At 42.3% G+C, this 18214-nt stretch overlaps 1 protein-coding gene across 4 annotated transcripts in view; it reads left to right on the top strand.

The window, feature by feature from the left end:
- arhgap46a (Rho GTPase activating protein 46a) overlaps positions 1–18214 on the top strand; it is a 44647-nt gene that overhangs the window by 20329 nt on the left and 6104 nt on the right. The window contains exons 1-4 of one of the 4 annotated variants that reach the window (XM_088005394.1): positions 409–1217; positions 7358–8762; positions 12906–13575; positions 14730–14822. In XM_088005394.1, coding sequence (XP_087861520.1) covers positions 7404–8762; positions 12906–13575; positions 14730–14822 — 2122 coding nt within the window. In that variant the 5' untranslated portion in view covers positions 409–1217; positions 7358–7403. Of the gene's footprint in view, positions 1–408; positions 1378–7357; positions 8763–12905; positions 13576–14729; positions 14823–18214 lie in introns of those variants that run through there. The other 3 variants (XM_088005393.1, XM_088005391.1, XM_088005392.1) reach the window with 3 other exon arrangements.

Here is an 18214-nt window from a genome sequence, read left to right as displayed (position 1 = left end):
TCTGAAGTCAATTTGGTTGTACTACAACTACACAAGCCTATCACAATTATTAATAAATCAATGAGTCGCATAGTAAATTAAAATGAACTCGATCATTTCCATTTGGGCAACAGTTATTGTTAAGAAGATGCTTCCCTCTAATATTGTTAAAAAGCCGCCATTTTGAGAAAGATTTGATGCCCACTACAAAGTAGCTAGTTCGCACTCTGTGCCACTTTTGCCTGAAATGCAGTTTTGGTTACCAAGACGTCATAATCCATTTTAATTTTTGTTTTGGTTGTTTTGGATATTTTTAAATGCTTTCCAGTTCCAGTGTTAAACAAGGGAGTTTTCAGCTTTGATGGAGTGTACTTGGATCAATATGTCATTATTATTATTATTATTAACTGAAAATGGTTTCAAAATGTCAATATTATTGTTTATCACAATAATTTCTTGTCCAGCAAAATTTATCATGACGGATCTAGTACTAGATTTTATTAAGGGTTATCAGAGTAAAGGGGTGGAATACATATCTCAACTCTTCAGACTTTTTTTTTTTTTGCAAAGAACTTGAAAACAATTTTTGTACCACTTTGATTATGAAATAATCCATAATACATTCTCTCTCTCTCTCTGCCCGTCTGACTGTCAAACATCACTAGTGGCTTAAAAACAAAAACATCAGGAAATGTAAGGACTCAGTCAAGCTATTTTTGTGTTTAACAAAAATCAAAAATAGATGAAAATCATGATTTATACAATAAATGTAGAAATTCATGCAGTGCTTTTATTTTCTTTTTGCTCTAAAACCATTACCTCGATCAGAGATGTCTTTTTTTTTTTTTTTTTTTCCTGTCATGGGTCAGTTCTTAAGAGAAACCTTTTATTTTCAAATTTGAAGACTGCAGAGAAACTTAAAAAAAATAAAAGTCAGGAAAACACCTGACTGATTTACAGGATTTTTGATAACTTTCTGTGACGCTGAACGAGCGCTTCATATTCCGTTCTTCTGAATTACGCCACTTTGAACCAACCGTGACTCTCTATTTCACTTTCAGTTTTTAGGGACTCTTCAAGGGAATTTTGCAAACAAACCCTTCGCACCAAAAGCAAAAGTACTCAGAGGAACCCAAACAAACCCTCTTCCTCTTAGGCGCTTGTGAGTAACAGGCTGTGAGCCATGCGGGCCAAATCACTGCTGGGGTTTATTTAGGAAGCGAGGGCGAGTTTTATGGGTAAGATAAAGATTTTAATGAATCACACATTCTGTCGGCGTTTCCTACAGGAGCAGAAGTCTTTCATGCTTTTTAATGTGCCACCAGTCTGAGGACGTACGCAGCGTTTTTAACACACGCACACGGGAAGGATTTGTTTTATCTTGACTCTGCTGGTGTGGTAAGGTCTTTGATTCCTGATCTTTATAGAGGCCGTTTTAAGTCTGCTCTTTAAAAAAAAAAAAAAGGAAATCTTTGCCTCTTTTTTTTTCCACTTACGAAAAAAAACCCTACTTGTTGAGTTTATGGTTCTTTACATTGGTCTCCTTGAAGTCATGCTTTTCTTTCCATTTTCAAACCTTTTTTCCTACACATCCCACTTTGTTCTCTGTATTCCACATAATTGCGAGGTTTTTGTCATCCTCAAAAGATCGATTGCAGACGTGCCATTTATCCAAAACCTCCATTGTTTCAGCTCCTATTCAAGGCGTTTCTGCAGTAAACCGCCTCACTGTGATTCTGGGATGTGCTGGAGTGTGTGTTTTTTCTTAAAGACCCGACGGCACCAGGTTGCATCTGACCTCAGCTCCGACCCCTTCGAGCGACTTGCGCCTTCAGAGCTGGTCTATTTCTGCGTACCGGCGTTGGTGTGTTTCTGTTTTGCTCTCTGATTATGTTTCAGCGAGCAGACGCTGACTACGGTTTCAGCAAATAGTCTATTATCGGAGCTGCTGAAAGAGCTGCAGATAAACTTTCAGATGGCAGAGGCTGGTCTCCGTGGTACTGTCCAGAGCCGTCCCGTGGGCTCTCCTTCGACCCAGCCCGTTTCTCCTCTCGACTCAGACCCACACAGCTGCTAGACGTCTTGGCTCGGGGGTGGGAGGTGTGTCTTTTTTTCAGCTGTTTGCGGGACAGCTGGCTCTCTGTTGGTCTCTGACAGGAAACGGGATGCTATCAGCTCCCCCCAACAACCCTCAAACTTATTAATATTCTTTTTTTTTATGTCATTTGGTATTTCAAAAAGTGATTTCTAAAAAGAAAAATTGGCCTTGAACGCTGGCCAGTTGGTGCAATATTATCTTTAATGATTGCTCTGTCTTTGATTTCCTTCCTCCCCGTGGATCACTGATCCTGTACTCAGAGGTGTTTGTCCAGCAGCAACTCTGTCTCTATGACCTCATTTCCTCTTCCTGTTCTGCCGATGTTAATAATAACCTGTTTTTGTTACCCCACTGTTCTCGTCATATTTAGGAATTTCCAAATCCATATTCCAGTCCTGCAAAGTGACTCTGCTAATGGCTTCTCCAAATTTATTTCAGTGAGAATTTTCTCCCGAAACTGAACTTCAGAAATACTGTAGAGTTCAAAAGAATTTATGATAAAATGAATAATAAAGAAATTATTGTGAAAACCAATAACATTGTTATTTTTGAGACCATTTTCAGGTAATATAATGATTATGGCATAATGATGCAATAAGTTTTCATTTTGTGAAAAACATCCAACACTGGAACTGGAAGACATCTAAAATAAATATACAAAACGACCAAAAACCAAAAATGAAATGGAAATCAAAAACATACCCACAACCAAAATCATTAATAAAATGGATTATGTCTCTGTAATCAAAACAGCCCTTAAATTATTGAGCTCATTTTAATTTATAATGCGATTAATAGATTTATTGTTCACTGCGACGGGTTTTTACCCCTCAGTGGTGGCAGCATCGTGGCATTGGGATGCGTCTCTTTAACAGAGAGAGGGGTGGATAACAGCTGTGGGTGTTGTGGAAAAGTTTTCTTTATAAGAATTTTGATTTATTGTTAATAAATTTCACTTAATACTTTTAAAAATCTGACTGAAATGTCGTTTTTGCTATTTTCTTCACTCTTTATTCCATGAGAGCATCACTAAATATCAGTAAAATAAAAATATATATATGATTAACTGAGGTTTTTATGTGCAGTTCAGTTATGCAAATCACAATTCTTTAAGTAAGGGCCATTTTGAAAAAGAATTATTGCAACATTGCCGCAAAATATCGTGATAAAATCCTAAGTCCATACCGCCCACCAGTAGTATAGAAATGTTAAACATTCAGAGGTGAAATGCTTTTCAAATACCTTCTTTGGGATTTAGAGGCACCAGAGGATCTGAGGCTAATTGAAATTTGCTGACAGTTAACCTGATTTGTTGCTTCAGAAGCAATCAGATTACCCCATTCAGTGCCAGAGGAGCTCTGAACTTATTTCATCTAACATTTCTTTATCACATGCAAGCTCGTTGCTCAGAAGGAGAGGATTTTCTGTTTTCTAAAGGGCTGTTCTCGTGTGTTTTTAAATGCTAAGAATCGAAATAATCCCGCTGTAAGCCTGCCTTTTGAACTTCTGTGATGAATAGCCGTGCATAGCGCCCATCCTAGGCTAACACCTGACAGGCGGCCATCCAGCAAACAACACGCCCTTTCCAAACAACTCTCTTTGCGGTTAGAATGACGCCAGGGGCCCTGCGCCACATTACGTAACCCGGATGCCGCCAGACTCGCGAGAGGTCAAAGATGGCTCTTTCTCTTGTCCCCCCTCTGCTCCCCCCCACCACCGATCTCCATTGCTGCCATTGAGGGAGGCGTCTCCGTGACGATGGCACAGCCACGCATTGTGTTGGGCTCGCCTAGCTGCCACAAAGGCCGCTGAATGAGCCCTGAGGAATTCCAGCCTTCCCGCTCATTCCCTCGCTGCACTCTCCCACGACTAATCCCCACCCCTTCTCATTTACAAACACACACACACATTCACACTCACTCTCTTGCTGCTCACTCAGACCTCACACTAAAACCACCTCCAAATTACCCTATGTTTTCTAGCTGTGGCTTTTCTCGGCATTGTGCTGCTCTGGTCTTCCTTTTGGTGCAGAATTTAGAATTGGGCTTTTCATTAACTTGGGTTGGTATGTGTTTGGTGTGTAACGGGATGATGAGCCTTGAAAAGAGATTGAAAGTCCTGTATAGTGAACTGTGAGTATTTGCAGGGGCTTAGGGACCACAGCCATCTGCTAATGGCTAAAACCTACAAATATTTGAGACCCTCCCTAAAAACACTCATAACTGCCTATTTTAGTAGTTCAAACCTCAAATATACCATAATTTGCATTGATACACACCATGGAAACCATCTTAGCACTACCGCAGAAGCGGACATCTACAGTCTTACCTACGCTGTTGGTGATTTAGCCAATCAGTGCCAAGGAAAATAGACGGCACTCCTGAGTTGGTGGCTTTGAAAACACCAGCCAATATCACTGTGCCTAAGTACAAGGATATATTTTCTTTCAAATATTTTGGATGTTCTGTTGGGGAAAAATCAGCAAATATCAGAATTACGTTCCACAGAAAATTTGCAAGTACTGGACCGCGAAAAGACGGGTGTCCACTGAAGACAGTTTGACGTCAGGCTAAAATCACAACAATCATTATCTTAAGGTCCATGACAGTCAGTATGTCATCCATGTACTAAGACAAGGTAAACAGTCTAAGCTTCTTGCCATGCCTGGTTTGGACAAAGAAAACAAAGACGACGCCTTAAAAAGCCATCTCTTTGAACTATGTGGAATGAGCTGCTGAGCCTCTATTTTATCAGGCAACACAAAATGGTGCATGAATGCAAAGTGGAAGGAAACATAACCATGATTTTCAAAGCGTTCACTAATAAAAATGTGGTGTATTCAACCCCAGTGTGTCGGTATGTTCCAGAAGCAGCTTGTATTGCAGTTACAGCTGCAAGTCTTTTTGGTTCTCACTCTACCGGCGCTGCACATCCAGAGAATGAAAAGTTAGCACTTTTTATGCAAAACGGTGCAACCTCAGTCAGAATAGATGGAGAGCTTTTGTGAATCTTTTCCATTATATGTCTCTTACAATAGCTAGAGAGGAAACTGGATAAAACAGGAAAGGTTGGGCCACCAGTTTGGCTGCATTTCAGAAATTTAAAGCAAAATATGAATCTAATTATTGGTATCAACTGATCTGAAATGCTTATCATGTTTGTCAGCCATATTGCCCAGCCCTAATTTATGCCAAGATTAAATTACGCACAGGTGGCTTCTGTTTACTTATTAGGTGACATCTTAGGACATTTGCTGGATTTTATCGTGGGGTATCTGAGTAAAGCTGGCTTAATGCAAATGCATGCCACATTTCCAACCATTCTCTGTTTCCTTCCACATCACAATTAGGCTCTTCTTATTTTCCAAATGTGTGTAAAAGTCCCTCTCCTCCATAAATGCAGCGTGTGAACCTCACATAAAACATTTCCTGTTTGTACAGCATACAGCATAAGCCCTCTCTCCCAACCCTCCCAGTTTTCTCCACACACAGGAAGTAGTGGTCATTTCTTCTTTGGGGGTCAATCCTCACAAAGTTAGTCACTCATGCAGCCCAAATTTAGAGAAGCCCAGTCATGTTTTATTCACCAAGCGATTACATCCTCCCAACACTTCGTTTTTGTGCTGGAGTACCAGACTGGGATTTGTAGTTTTCTGCACGGCGCTAAAACGGCCGGCTGTGCGCCACCTGCCGCTCCTCTTCCTGTTTGACAAGACCAGAGTGAGAAAACGTCCCCTGGTTCAAAGCGAGCAGGCGGCGGTTCCATGTTTACAGCTGCCGCGCGTCACCTGACCACCCTGTGTAAGCAGGCACACTGCCACTGGCTTTAGCAGTTCTAACAGTGGCGTTTCATCAGAGCGGTCGTTCGCACGTGTCTGTCTGTGGATGTGTTAAGTGGGCAGTAAAACGTCCCGGTAGGCTTTGGTGAGGAAGAGGGAGTGGGATGATGTTCGTCAGAGATCAGTGCAGGGTATTTGAGTGGCTGCTAATAGGCCATGCCTGGATGGTGACTTTGTTGGAGTGTTTCAGGATGAGTGTGTGTTTACATTCAGATGACTGAGGCAGCGTGAGTCACTCTGTATAGGGAGATGATGGGAGGGGGGTGGAGGGGAAGACACAGATGGGGTCCTGATAAAGAAATGGAGGGCCAATCCGTAGCTGCGAGGACTAAAGGAAGTTAGCCGTTGGTGTGAGGGAGCTCTGGGGAATTGTTTCAGTATTGTTCCAGAGAGACGTAGGGGGCAGAAGGAGGGGGTCTTTCCACCTCCTACTCTCCTACTCTCCTCCCTCGCCGTCCTTTTCCTGCTCTTCTAGTCCACCAACTCTCAAGTCGTAGAGACGCTTTTAAGCACAAGTTCTCAGCTCCGCGCTGATCTGTTTGTTTGGCTTTACCCAGATGATCGGCTTTGATGTAATTAATGACCGTATTGGACTGGGTCGGAGTGTGTGAAGGTAAGTCTGCTTGGCCTCAATTTAAACCCATTTACCTGTTTTGCTTTTTAAGAAAGCCATGTGCCGCTTTACACGTTTCTCAGCGTAGACTCACGGACATACAGGCTTTATGCTGGTTTTACATGTAGATGTCGTTCTATAGGCCACGTCTTGATCAGCTGAGGGATGAGATCGCAGTAGAGGATTAAAAAGCAGCAGCAGCATTGAGGGCAGCAGACCAGAGCAGCGTGACCAGATTGATGGCAGATTGTTTTTCGTTGCCGGGATTAGCAGCCGGCTCTTGGCTTTGAAGTTTGGCCGGTTATTCAACCCAAAAAGGGGGGAGAGTCACCCTTCGGGAAACCTCATCTGTGAGGAGCTGTGGTCTTGACTTGATTCAGCTCTCCGTGCGCTGATTCACTGCTCAGATGTTCCAGCGGCGACCCAGCAGCTCCGCATTTGATCGTCTACATATGAGTCCAAGTAAATATTTTTGCATGAGTCCTGATATGGTCCCCAGACATGAGTCACACCTATTAAGAGGACCTCAAGAAAGATGTGTTTTGTTCAGTCAGTTGGTAATTTTAGGCTACTGATTTGCACAACACGCATACAGGAGTCATTGTCTTGTGGTTTTGACGGGGCTGTTTTGACTGCCAGGCTAAAAATGGACTCAAGTCTTTAGAGGTTAGGGAAATGTTTGGAAAAGACTTCATGGATTGCTGGAGATTTTCCCAGCCCCGTCAGGCCTGCAGTTGTCATATATAATGATGCCGCTTTTATGACAGGCTTTTTAAAGAGTTTACTCTTCTGCTGTTACTGAATTTAAATCTCACTTTTGTCTTTACAGGGATAGCGCTCAAAGATGGCAGCCAGCTCCCGGTTCTAAAGCAGCTATGTTGGTGAAGGTGAACAGCATGCAGCGCGGCCAGCCCATCCCACCTCTTCAGCACAGTGCGCACAGCAAAGCCAGCACCGCTTCCCTGCACCAATCCGGCAGCAAGCCCCAAGGAGGACAGCTAAGCTCCAGCCAGGGCTATAAAACAGCCCCCTCTGGCAAAATGACCAGTGATGCACGTCAGGCTCAGCACATGAGAAAATCCAGCAACGGTAGTTTCTGTTTGGTGACGTCGGACGGTAGCCATCCCAGTCCGCTCCTCCATAGGTCACAGACTTGCACCCCTCGCCCCATATCTCCTCCGTATGGTTGCACTGCCCCGATCTATGACGAGCCAGTTTCAGACTGTCCCATATATGACGAACCTCCTACAGATATGGAAGTAGAGGGGGCACACCTGTACAATGGACAACATTTGTCTCGTTTGACACCTACCCAAAGTCTCCAAAAGCCCAGACTTCTCCCGCACCCTGCGTCGTCACATCCAGGGTCTAGACACCGGAGAGACCCGTCTTCCTCTGACTACAGCCCAGCTGGTCTGGAGTGCATCAAGCACATGGTCAACGTGGACCCCAAACAGGGGCTCCCATCCAGTTCTCCTCTGCCTACGCGAGCCGCCTCCCCTACGTCCAGACAGGACCGTGTTTTGACTCTGCCTCAACCCCAACCTTCGCAACAATCTCGAGGCCAGTTGAGGGACAGAGAGCCAGGAACCCCGGGTCCGAGTTCGCTGGACAAAAAGCATAACTGGCGAATCCTTGAGGCCACCGTGCAGCGAGCCATGGACGCGCGGCACAGCAGGCAGAGCAGCCAGGCCTCGCAAGACTTCCCGTCTACAACGCCGCAGGCCACAGCAAACTATCAAGACTCTGGTTACTCAACTGGTCCCTCTCCAAGCTTGAGAAGAAAGAGCCGGAGGAGAATGGGAGGCAGCGGAGGGGCAGGAGGCAGGCCGGGCTCCGTAGGCAGCAGCGGGGAGCTGTGCGCCCTAAACGAGAGACTTATGGCTGAAATGAGGGAGGTGGTGAGTCGCTCCAACACCATGAGAGAGGTGAGAGCGGGGCTGGACCCGGAGATGGGGGACAGGGGCGTTGTACCTCGGACACGCTCCCCCGCCGACTCACTCAGGTGGTTTGGAGGAGGAGTGAGCTCTGCCGGCAGGTGTCCGTCACGAGAGGATGTCAGCAGTGCGCCAAGGTCACTAAAGGGGACGGCTAACTACGGCCCCCCTGCTTTGACCCCTCTGGAAATACCAGGGAGGCAAAAAAGAACCTATGAAAAGGTGGATACATTGGAGATGAGCATCAACAGCCAGGCCAGCCTGTCTTCACCAGAGACCCCAGGACCACCATCACAGGTAACGTTATTGGTTGTAGGTCTGGGGCCAAGTTAATTCCTAGTACCTGTTTGTACTCCTCCTGTCATTAAATGTAGTAGTTATTACTATGAGCAAAGGTGATGTCTTTCTGAGATATATTAGTGACTAGCATAGTTAGCATCACTAATACTAGTAATATAAAACATGAAGGTCAATGACCTGCATGTTTTATATGTTAAAGTGTGCTCTCCCTGTTTGCAGTCTGAATTGTAAACATTTTCCTTTAATTTTAAAAACATCATCGATACTGAAAATGGCTAATTTAAGTCTTCTTTCCTTTGTAACAGTTTAGTTGTTAGCATAATCTGGTTGTGCTTACACGCAATATACATACTGATGGAAGAAGACCAGGGCTGATGAAGCTACAAACAGCCCATTTCTAATCTGTTTCTGCATGAATAAACATTTAATTCGTCACTCTAGCTAATCTAACGCTGTCTTTACTATGTAATTAAAAAGCTTAAACATGCTTGAGTGTATTTGAGCTGGTGGAGCTCTGATTACTGATTTCTCTGTAGATTAGCTGTCGGATAAGAAAAGAATTTGCTCCCAAATGAGGCCCGGTCATGCTTGAATAAAGCATCTTTGTTTTCATCTGTGAGTTGTGTGAATTTTTAGATATGCATGTGTCTGGTTCCTCTAAGGCACAATGAACAGATTGTTTGGCAGGGCAGAAATGTACCTGCTGACTGATTAGATTATGTTGTGTGCACAATTATTAGGCAAGTCTTATTTGTGAGGATTACTTTTAATAATCACCGTCTACGGCGCTCTTGGTTAATCCAGAAGGTTAGTAAACTTCAAACATGAATGTTTAAGAAAGTAAAAGTGATGTTTTGGTTTTATAGGAGGATATTTCTTTGTGCAGCTGTTATTGAGGATTATTACTCATTCAAATGAAAAACACAATTTTCCCATCTCACTTGTTTTATTCTCAGCTCAAAACTTTCCAGTAAACATTTCGATCATTTAGTCAGTCACTTGATCAGTTTCATGCTCGACTCTTCTCAAATCCTTGGTAGCTAACTTGTCTTATTTTTCTCAACACGTTTCTTGCGACCCATGTGACTATTTGCAACAAACCGTTTGTTTCTGTGATCAGACTTCAAGATCTTGTTTATTTCAAGAGACTTTTGGTTTATATTTCACTTTTCATAGTCGGTTAAATTGTTTTTTTTGTTTTTTTTACCCATTTTTCCTAGAGGAAAGTAGCTCCCTAATAATTATGCTCACTTTGTGTTGATATCTTTACGTCACACCCTCCCTCGTTACGTAGATAAACTTTATCTGCTATTCTTAAAATCCATCAAGAATTCATGTTCATTCACACTGTAGTTAGAAAATATGCCTAAAAATGATGGTCAAAATACTCAGTTTCCTAATAATTCTGCACAGTGTATATTTTTCAGACCACACTGAGGACATTTGGTTACATTTTAGCCACAGGTCTTTACAAAATCTGCAGAATAAAAGAAATGTAGAGAACACTCCTGCTTTATAACTATTCCACCCTTTCACATCGTGTTAACTCCCATTAAGCCTTTCCTATATTAAGTCTGATTCATCCCAAAGACTCGCACATTGCACTTTGTAAAGAATGGCCATTTGCAATTATTGAGTTTTATGGTCTTTTTACAATGTAAAGAGACTAAAGTCCTTTTTCAAATACCTGCTGCGTATCACGAATCCGAAAGCAGCAGAATGAGTTTGAACGAGCCACCAGATGCTCCTCTAAAGATTTATAACGCCAATCTTCCTATCTTCCTGGGTGGGGTATAGTAACACTTATTGAACCGAGGATAGGAAGGAGTGGACCCCCACTGTTGGAGGTGGAGGTCTTCCTCTGGCCTTTCATCAGCTCAGGGCAGTGACCGATGCAAGGCTTTGCTGTGTTAGGCACGTCTGTAATGCCTACTCATTTCCCACAGCCATCCTGTCTGTTATCAATGCGGACATATTTCCAATTCTCAAACTCAATGCCCTCTTTCAATAGGTTGTTATGGCCTATTATTATGGGCTAATAATATGTCTGCATAAAGCTGAAAGGAACTGTAAGGTAAATGGGAGCCATATATGCATAACTAGATACCCATTCTACTATAAAGGCACTCCTGAAAGGGACTTAAATGGTCCCGAAGCATCGGGCTGAGCACTGCTGGCCATAATGGCCGTAGTTCCAGCAATAGTCATCGTCCTCTTACTGCTCTCCATCTGCCTCGCTCTGCAGGCTCTGTAAACTCATATGCCAGCTCTGCGCTTGGGCAGCGAAGCCCATGCCAGGCCAGAGAGATTCAGGACATGGCCTCCTTCGGTCAGGAAGGAGGACCACTGAGGCCCATATGGTCCAGGATTGTGAGGAAGAGGAGAGAGGCGTTTCGGTACCAATGCCTGGTGGTACCACTGCAGCTGACGTGTGTTAGAAAACAGCGACAGCATTGAGAGGGCCCCTTAAGTCTGCTGGAATGTTCTTCAGACCTGCTGATAGATCAGGCAAATGCATTCATAGAATATACTGATTTTTTTTTTTTTTTTTTTTTTTTTTTAAAGGACATGCTAACATTTAATTTTGCTTTAAGTTGAGACGACTTTCGATTGATCTATGAGACACACTGTGTGCTTACTGTGAGTAAAAGTACTCAAATGCCACTACATCAAGATATTTGCTTAAAATTTAAATACAAATGGCTGAAGATGAACCTATTGTTTATTTTAGACAGGAGGGAAAAAATCCAAACTATAGACATTCTTAGTTTTTATAGTTGTAAGCCAAAATATAGAAAAAATATTTGCTAAATTTACAATGTCCTGCAAGGTTGTAAAATGTTTTAAATATCTGAAATGGACTAGAGTAGTATGTCTTTGGGATCGTCTGGTTATCTTTTAAACGATATAGACTAATTTTGTCTGAAAAAAGGTGAATATATCTAAATTTATTACTAAAGCGTTTCAGTAGATAATTGTGAGGCCTACTGTGTACTGCAAAGAGTTCAAGTTAGAAAACTTTGATATAAAATTACTTAAACACTAGCTAAACTTGAAAAACTTTTATTTTTAAGTTTTTAAGCAAGTAAAATTTTACAAAGCTTAATTTACATCTAAATTTAAATAGTAATTGTCCTAAAAGTGTTTTCAAAGGTCTCCAGAATGTAACTTTTCCTGTTTACAAAATAACATGCATAATGATATGATTTTAGCTGGTTAATTATTATACAGTTTGTAGCCAAATGATGTTTTTAATTGGTTTACCTTAATAAGCACAGTGGGTGGAGATCTTATTTTGCTTCTGGAAATATTTTAAACAACCAAGTTTGTCTGTTTTTTGTATCCAGGGAAGAAGTTTAGTATCCTTAAGCTTTGTAGTTAAGAAAACTCCTGTCAATCTACTGCTACCTCTGGCCCCATTAGAAGTTGTCTTATACCATAGGAATGGTGTAAAATTGTAGCAGTTTTGCAACTTTAACTTGTTAAAACCCGAATGTATCTTAATACACCTCAACAATGCGGACTCTGTTGATCCAGACCTCACAATTATCACTGATTATTGGAAACCAGAATCTGAAATCCAGTTTCCCCTAACACAGATCGTTTCGTTCCACCCGAGGGTCCAGTGATTAGAGATCTTGGTGCATTTTATGTCCTACTAAAAACAACCTGCGCTTTGGGCCTTGTCTAGCTCTGTGTGTTGTTTCTGGCTGTGTGCAGAATATATCTGACCTTCTCGGTCATTTCTTCTAAGGAGTTAGAGCTGCTGCTTACTCTACCGCAAAGTTCAGAGGGAGTTCTTGCGAAGAGGAAAGTTTGGGATTTTCTGGAAGGCTGGTCTGATGTTAGGGAAGAGCCGGGGTTCAGACTGCTGTGCTGGTGTGCAGCCAGAGTTTAGGAGGACGTACTTTCCTGCCAGCTACATATCCAGCTGTAGGAAACGAATGTGCCGATCTTGCTACAGTTTCCCCTGGAGTCCCAGCACTGCAGAGAGGGGAGAGTATTAGGCGAAAGGCCGTCCGGCTCTTAGTGTGACACAATGAAAAATGCAGCTACACTCAGAGTTTGTATCTCTCTTTGCCTCTCCCTCTTTGTATCCACTACCTCGTTGATTCCCGTCCCTCTTTCCTTCTCCTGCAGGCGGGAACCCTAGAGCTACAAGCTCAGCTGGAGAGCAGGAAGAAAGGCATGGTGGATGGACGGACGGCGTCTCTAGGCCCGCATCGCTCCGCCAGCCACGACAACCGAGAAGGAGGCGATGGAGCAGGAGTCCGAGGAGGAGGAGGGTCCTCCTACCAGCTCGCTTACGCTACCCTGCGGCAGCCTCCGCCGCCGGACATGGGCATGGAGGACTGGGCCAGCAAGCACCTCAACATGCACACGCAGGGGCTGTTCCGGCGCCGGGTCTCCATCGCCAACATGCTGTCCTGGAACCGTGGGTCCATCAAGAAGCCCATGCTGGTCACCAGCGATCGCGCCATCAGGAAGGAGGCCTGCGAGATGTTCAAGCTGGTGCAGGCCTACATGGGCGACCGGCCATCGCGCCTCGACCGCCGCCACTGCGCGCTGCTCATCGTCACCAAGTGCTGGGACATGCCTGGGCTGCGGGACGAGCTGTACGTGCAGCTGGTGAGGCAGACCACGGGCAACGCCAGCCCCCGGAGCCTGGCAGCGGGGTGGGAGCTCATGGCCGTCAGCCTGGCCTTCTTCGCGCCCTCGCCAAAGTTTCGCTGCTACCTGGAGGGCTACATTCAGAGACACACGGAGCCCAACAGCGACAAGAAATGTGAGTCTCAGACTGAGGCACAGGGTGGGTCACCTTTCTTTCTGTCTGCACCTCCCTGTTTTGTCTGTGATCTAATCGATTAATGGAATAATCGTCAACTAATTTAGGATTCGATTAATCATTAACTGGAGTATACAAATTTTAAAAAAAGGCCATTTGCTGAAAGAAGAATATACTCAGCAGTTATTAAGCAAAAATTGTGTAAAAAATACAAATATTTTGCATTTAAGATTAAAAAATAAACTTTGTCTGGAAATATTTTCTACCCAGAACTCCTCAAGTGACAGTTTTAGCTTCATCTGATTCAAATTCTGTGAAAAAGTCTCTGATTAAGCACCTGTTGCTTTCCAATTATTTATAGATTAACTCAAAAATGAATCAGCAGATCAGCTGTTTTGACGTTAAGTCAAGCAGGAAAGGCTGAACTTTTCACATGTTGACATTAGAAGTATTTTGTAGCTACAGATGCATCTCTTGTTACAAAGGATCAAACTAAAAGAATGCTGCTGTTGCATTTTGGGCAACGACATGTTTATTTTCTTATTTTAAAAAGGAACTGAATTTTTGTTTTAGGGCTGAAATGATTAATGGGAATAATTGTGACAAATTGATTATTAAAATAATCAACTAATTTAGTAATCGATTAATCATACTAAAAAAAAAGACTGTTTGCTGAAAAATATGACAGAGTGATAATTAAAACTAAACTGTACAAAATATAAATATACATTTTGCATTCAAGATAAAAATGTATTTTCCTGTAAATATATTTTACCCAAAACTCCCCAAGTGGGATTTTTTTATTCAATTGTTTCAAAGTCACTAAAGGAATGCTATGTTATTGCATTTTAGGCAATACAGTGTTTATTTTCTTATTTTAAAGGAACTAAATTATTTATTTGCATCTTTTAATGCATATCATCTAAAAAAACGATTTGTGTGATTAAATGAAAAATCTGTAGAATGTGCCAATTTTTTTACCTGATTAATCGATTGTGAGAATAATCGTTAGTTCTATCCCTTCTGTGATGCTTTTTGATAGAACTCAGTCCTTTTTCCTCCGTTTCTGTCGGTGTGTGTTGTAACAGTGTGTAGGAGGACAGATTGAACCCTGGATAACAGCGTCCTGTTCTCCGTTTTCACCAGAAAATTGATGTTTGCTCTCTTTGTTTTCATAGTGACACAGTTTATTTTGGAGCAGCAGGAACTGAAGCTGAAGAAGAACTCAAAGTCCAGAAAGAAGCGGAAACAGAACACAGAGGAGGAAGAAGGTGTGTTTTCTCGCTCATCGGCATTTTTCAAAATAAGTCTCAGATGTTGCTTTTCCAAGAGACGAACAATTCCCACTTGCACCAGCATTTCTGCTGGATAACAAGCTAGAGCAGGCTGGGAGTCCCACACATGGTTTTCCACTCTCTGCAGAAGCCGTGCAAAACCATTACAAATCAAACGGACTGCTCCCTGCGGAGCGGCCGCTGGAAGAGGGATGGAAAGTCGGGGACCTTGCAGTTTGTCAGATGAGTGCGTTTTGATGTACTGGCAGAACGAGTGGGCTTCACAGACAGCTGAACAGGGAGGGAAAAATAGTAGGACGAGAATTTCAGATGGTCCTTCACAGCCACAATGGTCTGCTCTGTGAATCATCCCGGCATCATTTCTGGTCATTTCTTCATCATCATCATCAGCAGCAGCACGTGGCTTCTCTTCACCGACTTCTTTGACTTGGATGGTCGGTGACATCATCATCCAGCACCACAACAGCGGCCTGGTGTCGAGCTGCTGTGATTCAGAATCACACAGAGCAAGGCTGAGCTCAGAGGTCGAAGGTGAAGCCCACTAGTTAAAGGTCAAACTGAGGAAAATAAAACCCACATTGGTACTCAGAGCTGGAACATGAGTGGCAGCTTTGCTAAAGCCATTTTGTCACATTTTGACACTTTAGTTGATTTTATTTGATGGATCAACACAAATTGGGTTCAAAATTATAAAGTAAAGAGATTAAAACGATTCACAGCAGTGAACATTTACATTCATTTATATTTTTAATACTTCTGCAGTCGATTTTATAAGTCACCTAACAAGATTATTGGGGAATATTAATCAGTCCCTCCAGGACACAAAAACGACTTTATGATCGTTTTTGTGATTTTTATTTATTATTATTATTATTATTAATAATTTTAAAAATCACAGTTTCCATTGAGCTACTTGCAAGGAATTTGGCAATATGTTTCCAGAATCTACATAAAGAAGTAAAAACATGAATAATATGACGGTTTACACATGCAAAAATTTTTATTCTCTAAATAACTTAAATAGTTCAATTTTTGTTACTCGCTATAAATAAAGGACCATAATTTAACATCAAGTAAGGCTGACACAGCAGTGTAGTAGCAGTAAGGCGAGTTTGTCACTTAAACCAAATGTTTTGCATCATTTTTGCAGAAATCTTGCAATAAGCTCATAATTACGCATTATGGTGGAAAAAATGTGGGAATCTGTTGATTTGAGGTGAATTTCCGTGTCAGGAATCGCAAAAAACTGGATCAGTGTGTTGACTAGAGAAGTATTAGTTCCCCTCAACTCAAATCTGAACTTTAGGAAAAAGTGGCTGCTTGCATGTCAATCAAATTTATTTTTATAGCCCATTTAAAACAAAAGTTGACCAAAGAGCTTCAGAACTTACACCAACCATCATAGCGTAAATTAAAAGTTTACAACAAACTTTTTAGAAGGTCAAACAATGGGTTCCTTGGTCAGATGAGACCAAAAACCGAACTTTTTGGGCTACAGAAACGTTAAAAGAGCCTGAATGCTTTCAGGAATGCTTTTGCAAAGTAGATGGCAGCTGAGCAGATCAACAAGTAGCTGTGATCAGCAGCACTGGGAGTTGTTTGGTGTCATGTTGTTCTCAGTCCGGTGCAGTACTCTCAAGCATCTAATGGGCTCCTATTTCTCCCAGGCTTTGGTTGCTTGGTTGTCGCTGCAGTGACGGTGTCGACGCTGATGCAAATATACGCAAACGATGGCGCTGAGGCTTCTCTCCCACTAATTGTTCTGCGTCTCTGCTGGGAGCTTTTGCTGGGGTAGAGAAGAATGTGGAGATCAAGGGCAAATTATTGGTCTGATCTTTCTAAATAGATGTAATTATAGTCTGTTTGTCAGATTAGCATCTCGCATAGGAGTCACCTGTTTGCAATGAATCTAAGAGCTTTGACCCTAGGGAACATGCCGGGGACAGTTTGTTACTTTATAAATCCCTGTAGAAAGCATCTCCACATGGCCCTGCCTCAGGTACTCGCTTCGGTGAGGATGCTGAAGAACAACAATAAAGCCCACAAGAACGCAGTGTTTGGCTCTACTTACCTCACTCATGAAAGATAGGGGATTATATCCATGCCTGAATGTCAGAACTTTCTTTTTTGGTTTTTACTTTGAGAGCTGGAGGAGGAGACTTTCTGATGATTGGGGGGGGTCACTTTTTTCAGATCTTCTCCAGGTTTCTTTAAGTGTGTCCAGTCTTGGGAGGCAGCTCTTGTAATTTGGAATTCAAACAATAAATCGATTTACAATTAATTGTCGCTTAATTGTTTATTAGATTAAAATTAGTTCCAATCATTCAATTTGTATCGTCCGCTTAGGCCTTCTTTTAGTGTTGTAGTTTGGCCGCCATCCAACAGAGGGCGCCGCTGGTCATCCTTAAGCGGAGTCTGCTGATACAGAAATTAAAAATGGCGGAGCTACATCGGAATGGGAAAGAGAAGCGGTACAAACGGATAGCGGTGTGGGATGAAAAATGCAGTTTATGCGGTTTTGTTTTGAAATATAAACACTCAACAAAATCCTTAATTCATTACCTTAATAGCGCTCATTGAGCCTTGCTTTATGACGAAGCAGCGTCAACTTTTCAACCAAAAAAATACTTCATACTGAAGAGCTACAAAGTATAGGATGTTACGACAGAAAACGCAGAATTTTTTTTTTACTTGATTAAAAAAAAAAAAACATGATTCAAATAAGCACATCTGATTTTGAAAGCTATCACGACTTTTAATATTTCCTTTTTATTCAGTCAGTGTTTAAAACGGCTGACTCAATAATGCTAATATTTGATTATTTTTAAAATAAATTAATCATATTTTGAAAAAATCTAGCCCTTTAAGTTTTTTTTAAAGACAGTTGCTGCTTATCAATTAATCGTTAGTCAATCTTATTGGTCAGTCAACTTTAAAATAACTCACTAATTGATAACTTGTATCCCTACTTGTAATGCATTTCTCTTCTGAACTATCTTGTGGCTTTTAATGCAGGTATCAGACAGGAAGCCCCCCGAGCTTATTCTTCTCTCCAGAGGCCTTTTAAATGTGTGTACGCTGATGAATCACCTGTGTGTGTGTGTGGGGGTGTGTGTGTGTGTGTGTGTGTGGGTTGGATTGTACCTCAAGCTTTTTGTAGCAGCAGTAAATCTCGGCTCAGCCTGACAGTTTAACCGGGTACGCTCTAATCCCCACATGCCGGCGTTGCACCGTCAACATGTCTCTCTAGTTACCGCCGCCCGCCTCCCAAACTCTGCCTCCCGTTTGACATCTGTGGGAAATAAAAACACTGCTGTTCCCGTTCGTGGGAAAGAATCTAAATCATTTGTTGTTCTGTGCGTTCAACG

Source organism: Poecilia mexicana, unplaced genomic scaffold, assembly GCF_051168715.1.
Source record: "Poecilia mexicana isolate PSO_F unplaced genomic scaffold, ASM5116871v1 scaffold_5, whole genome shotgun sequence".
Classification (NCBI taxonomy): Eukaryota; Metazoa; Chordata; class Actinopteri; order Cyprinodontiformes; family Poeciliidae; genus Poecilia; species Poecilia mexicana.
Note: the sequence above shows the minus strand (reverse complement) of the source record. Positions and strands in the feature narration are given on the sequence as shown.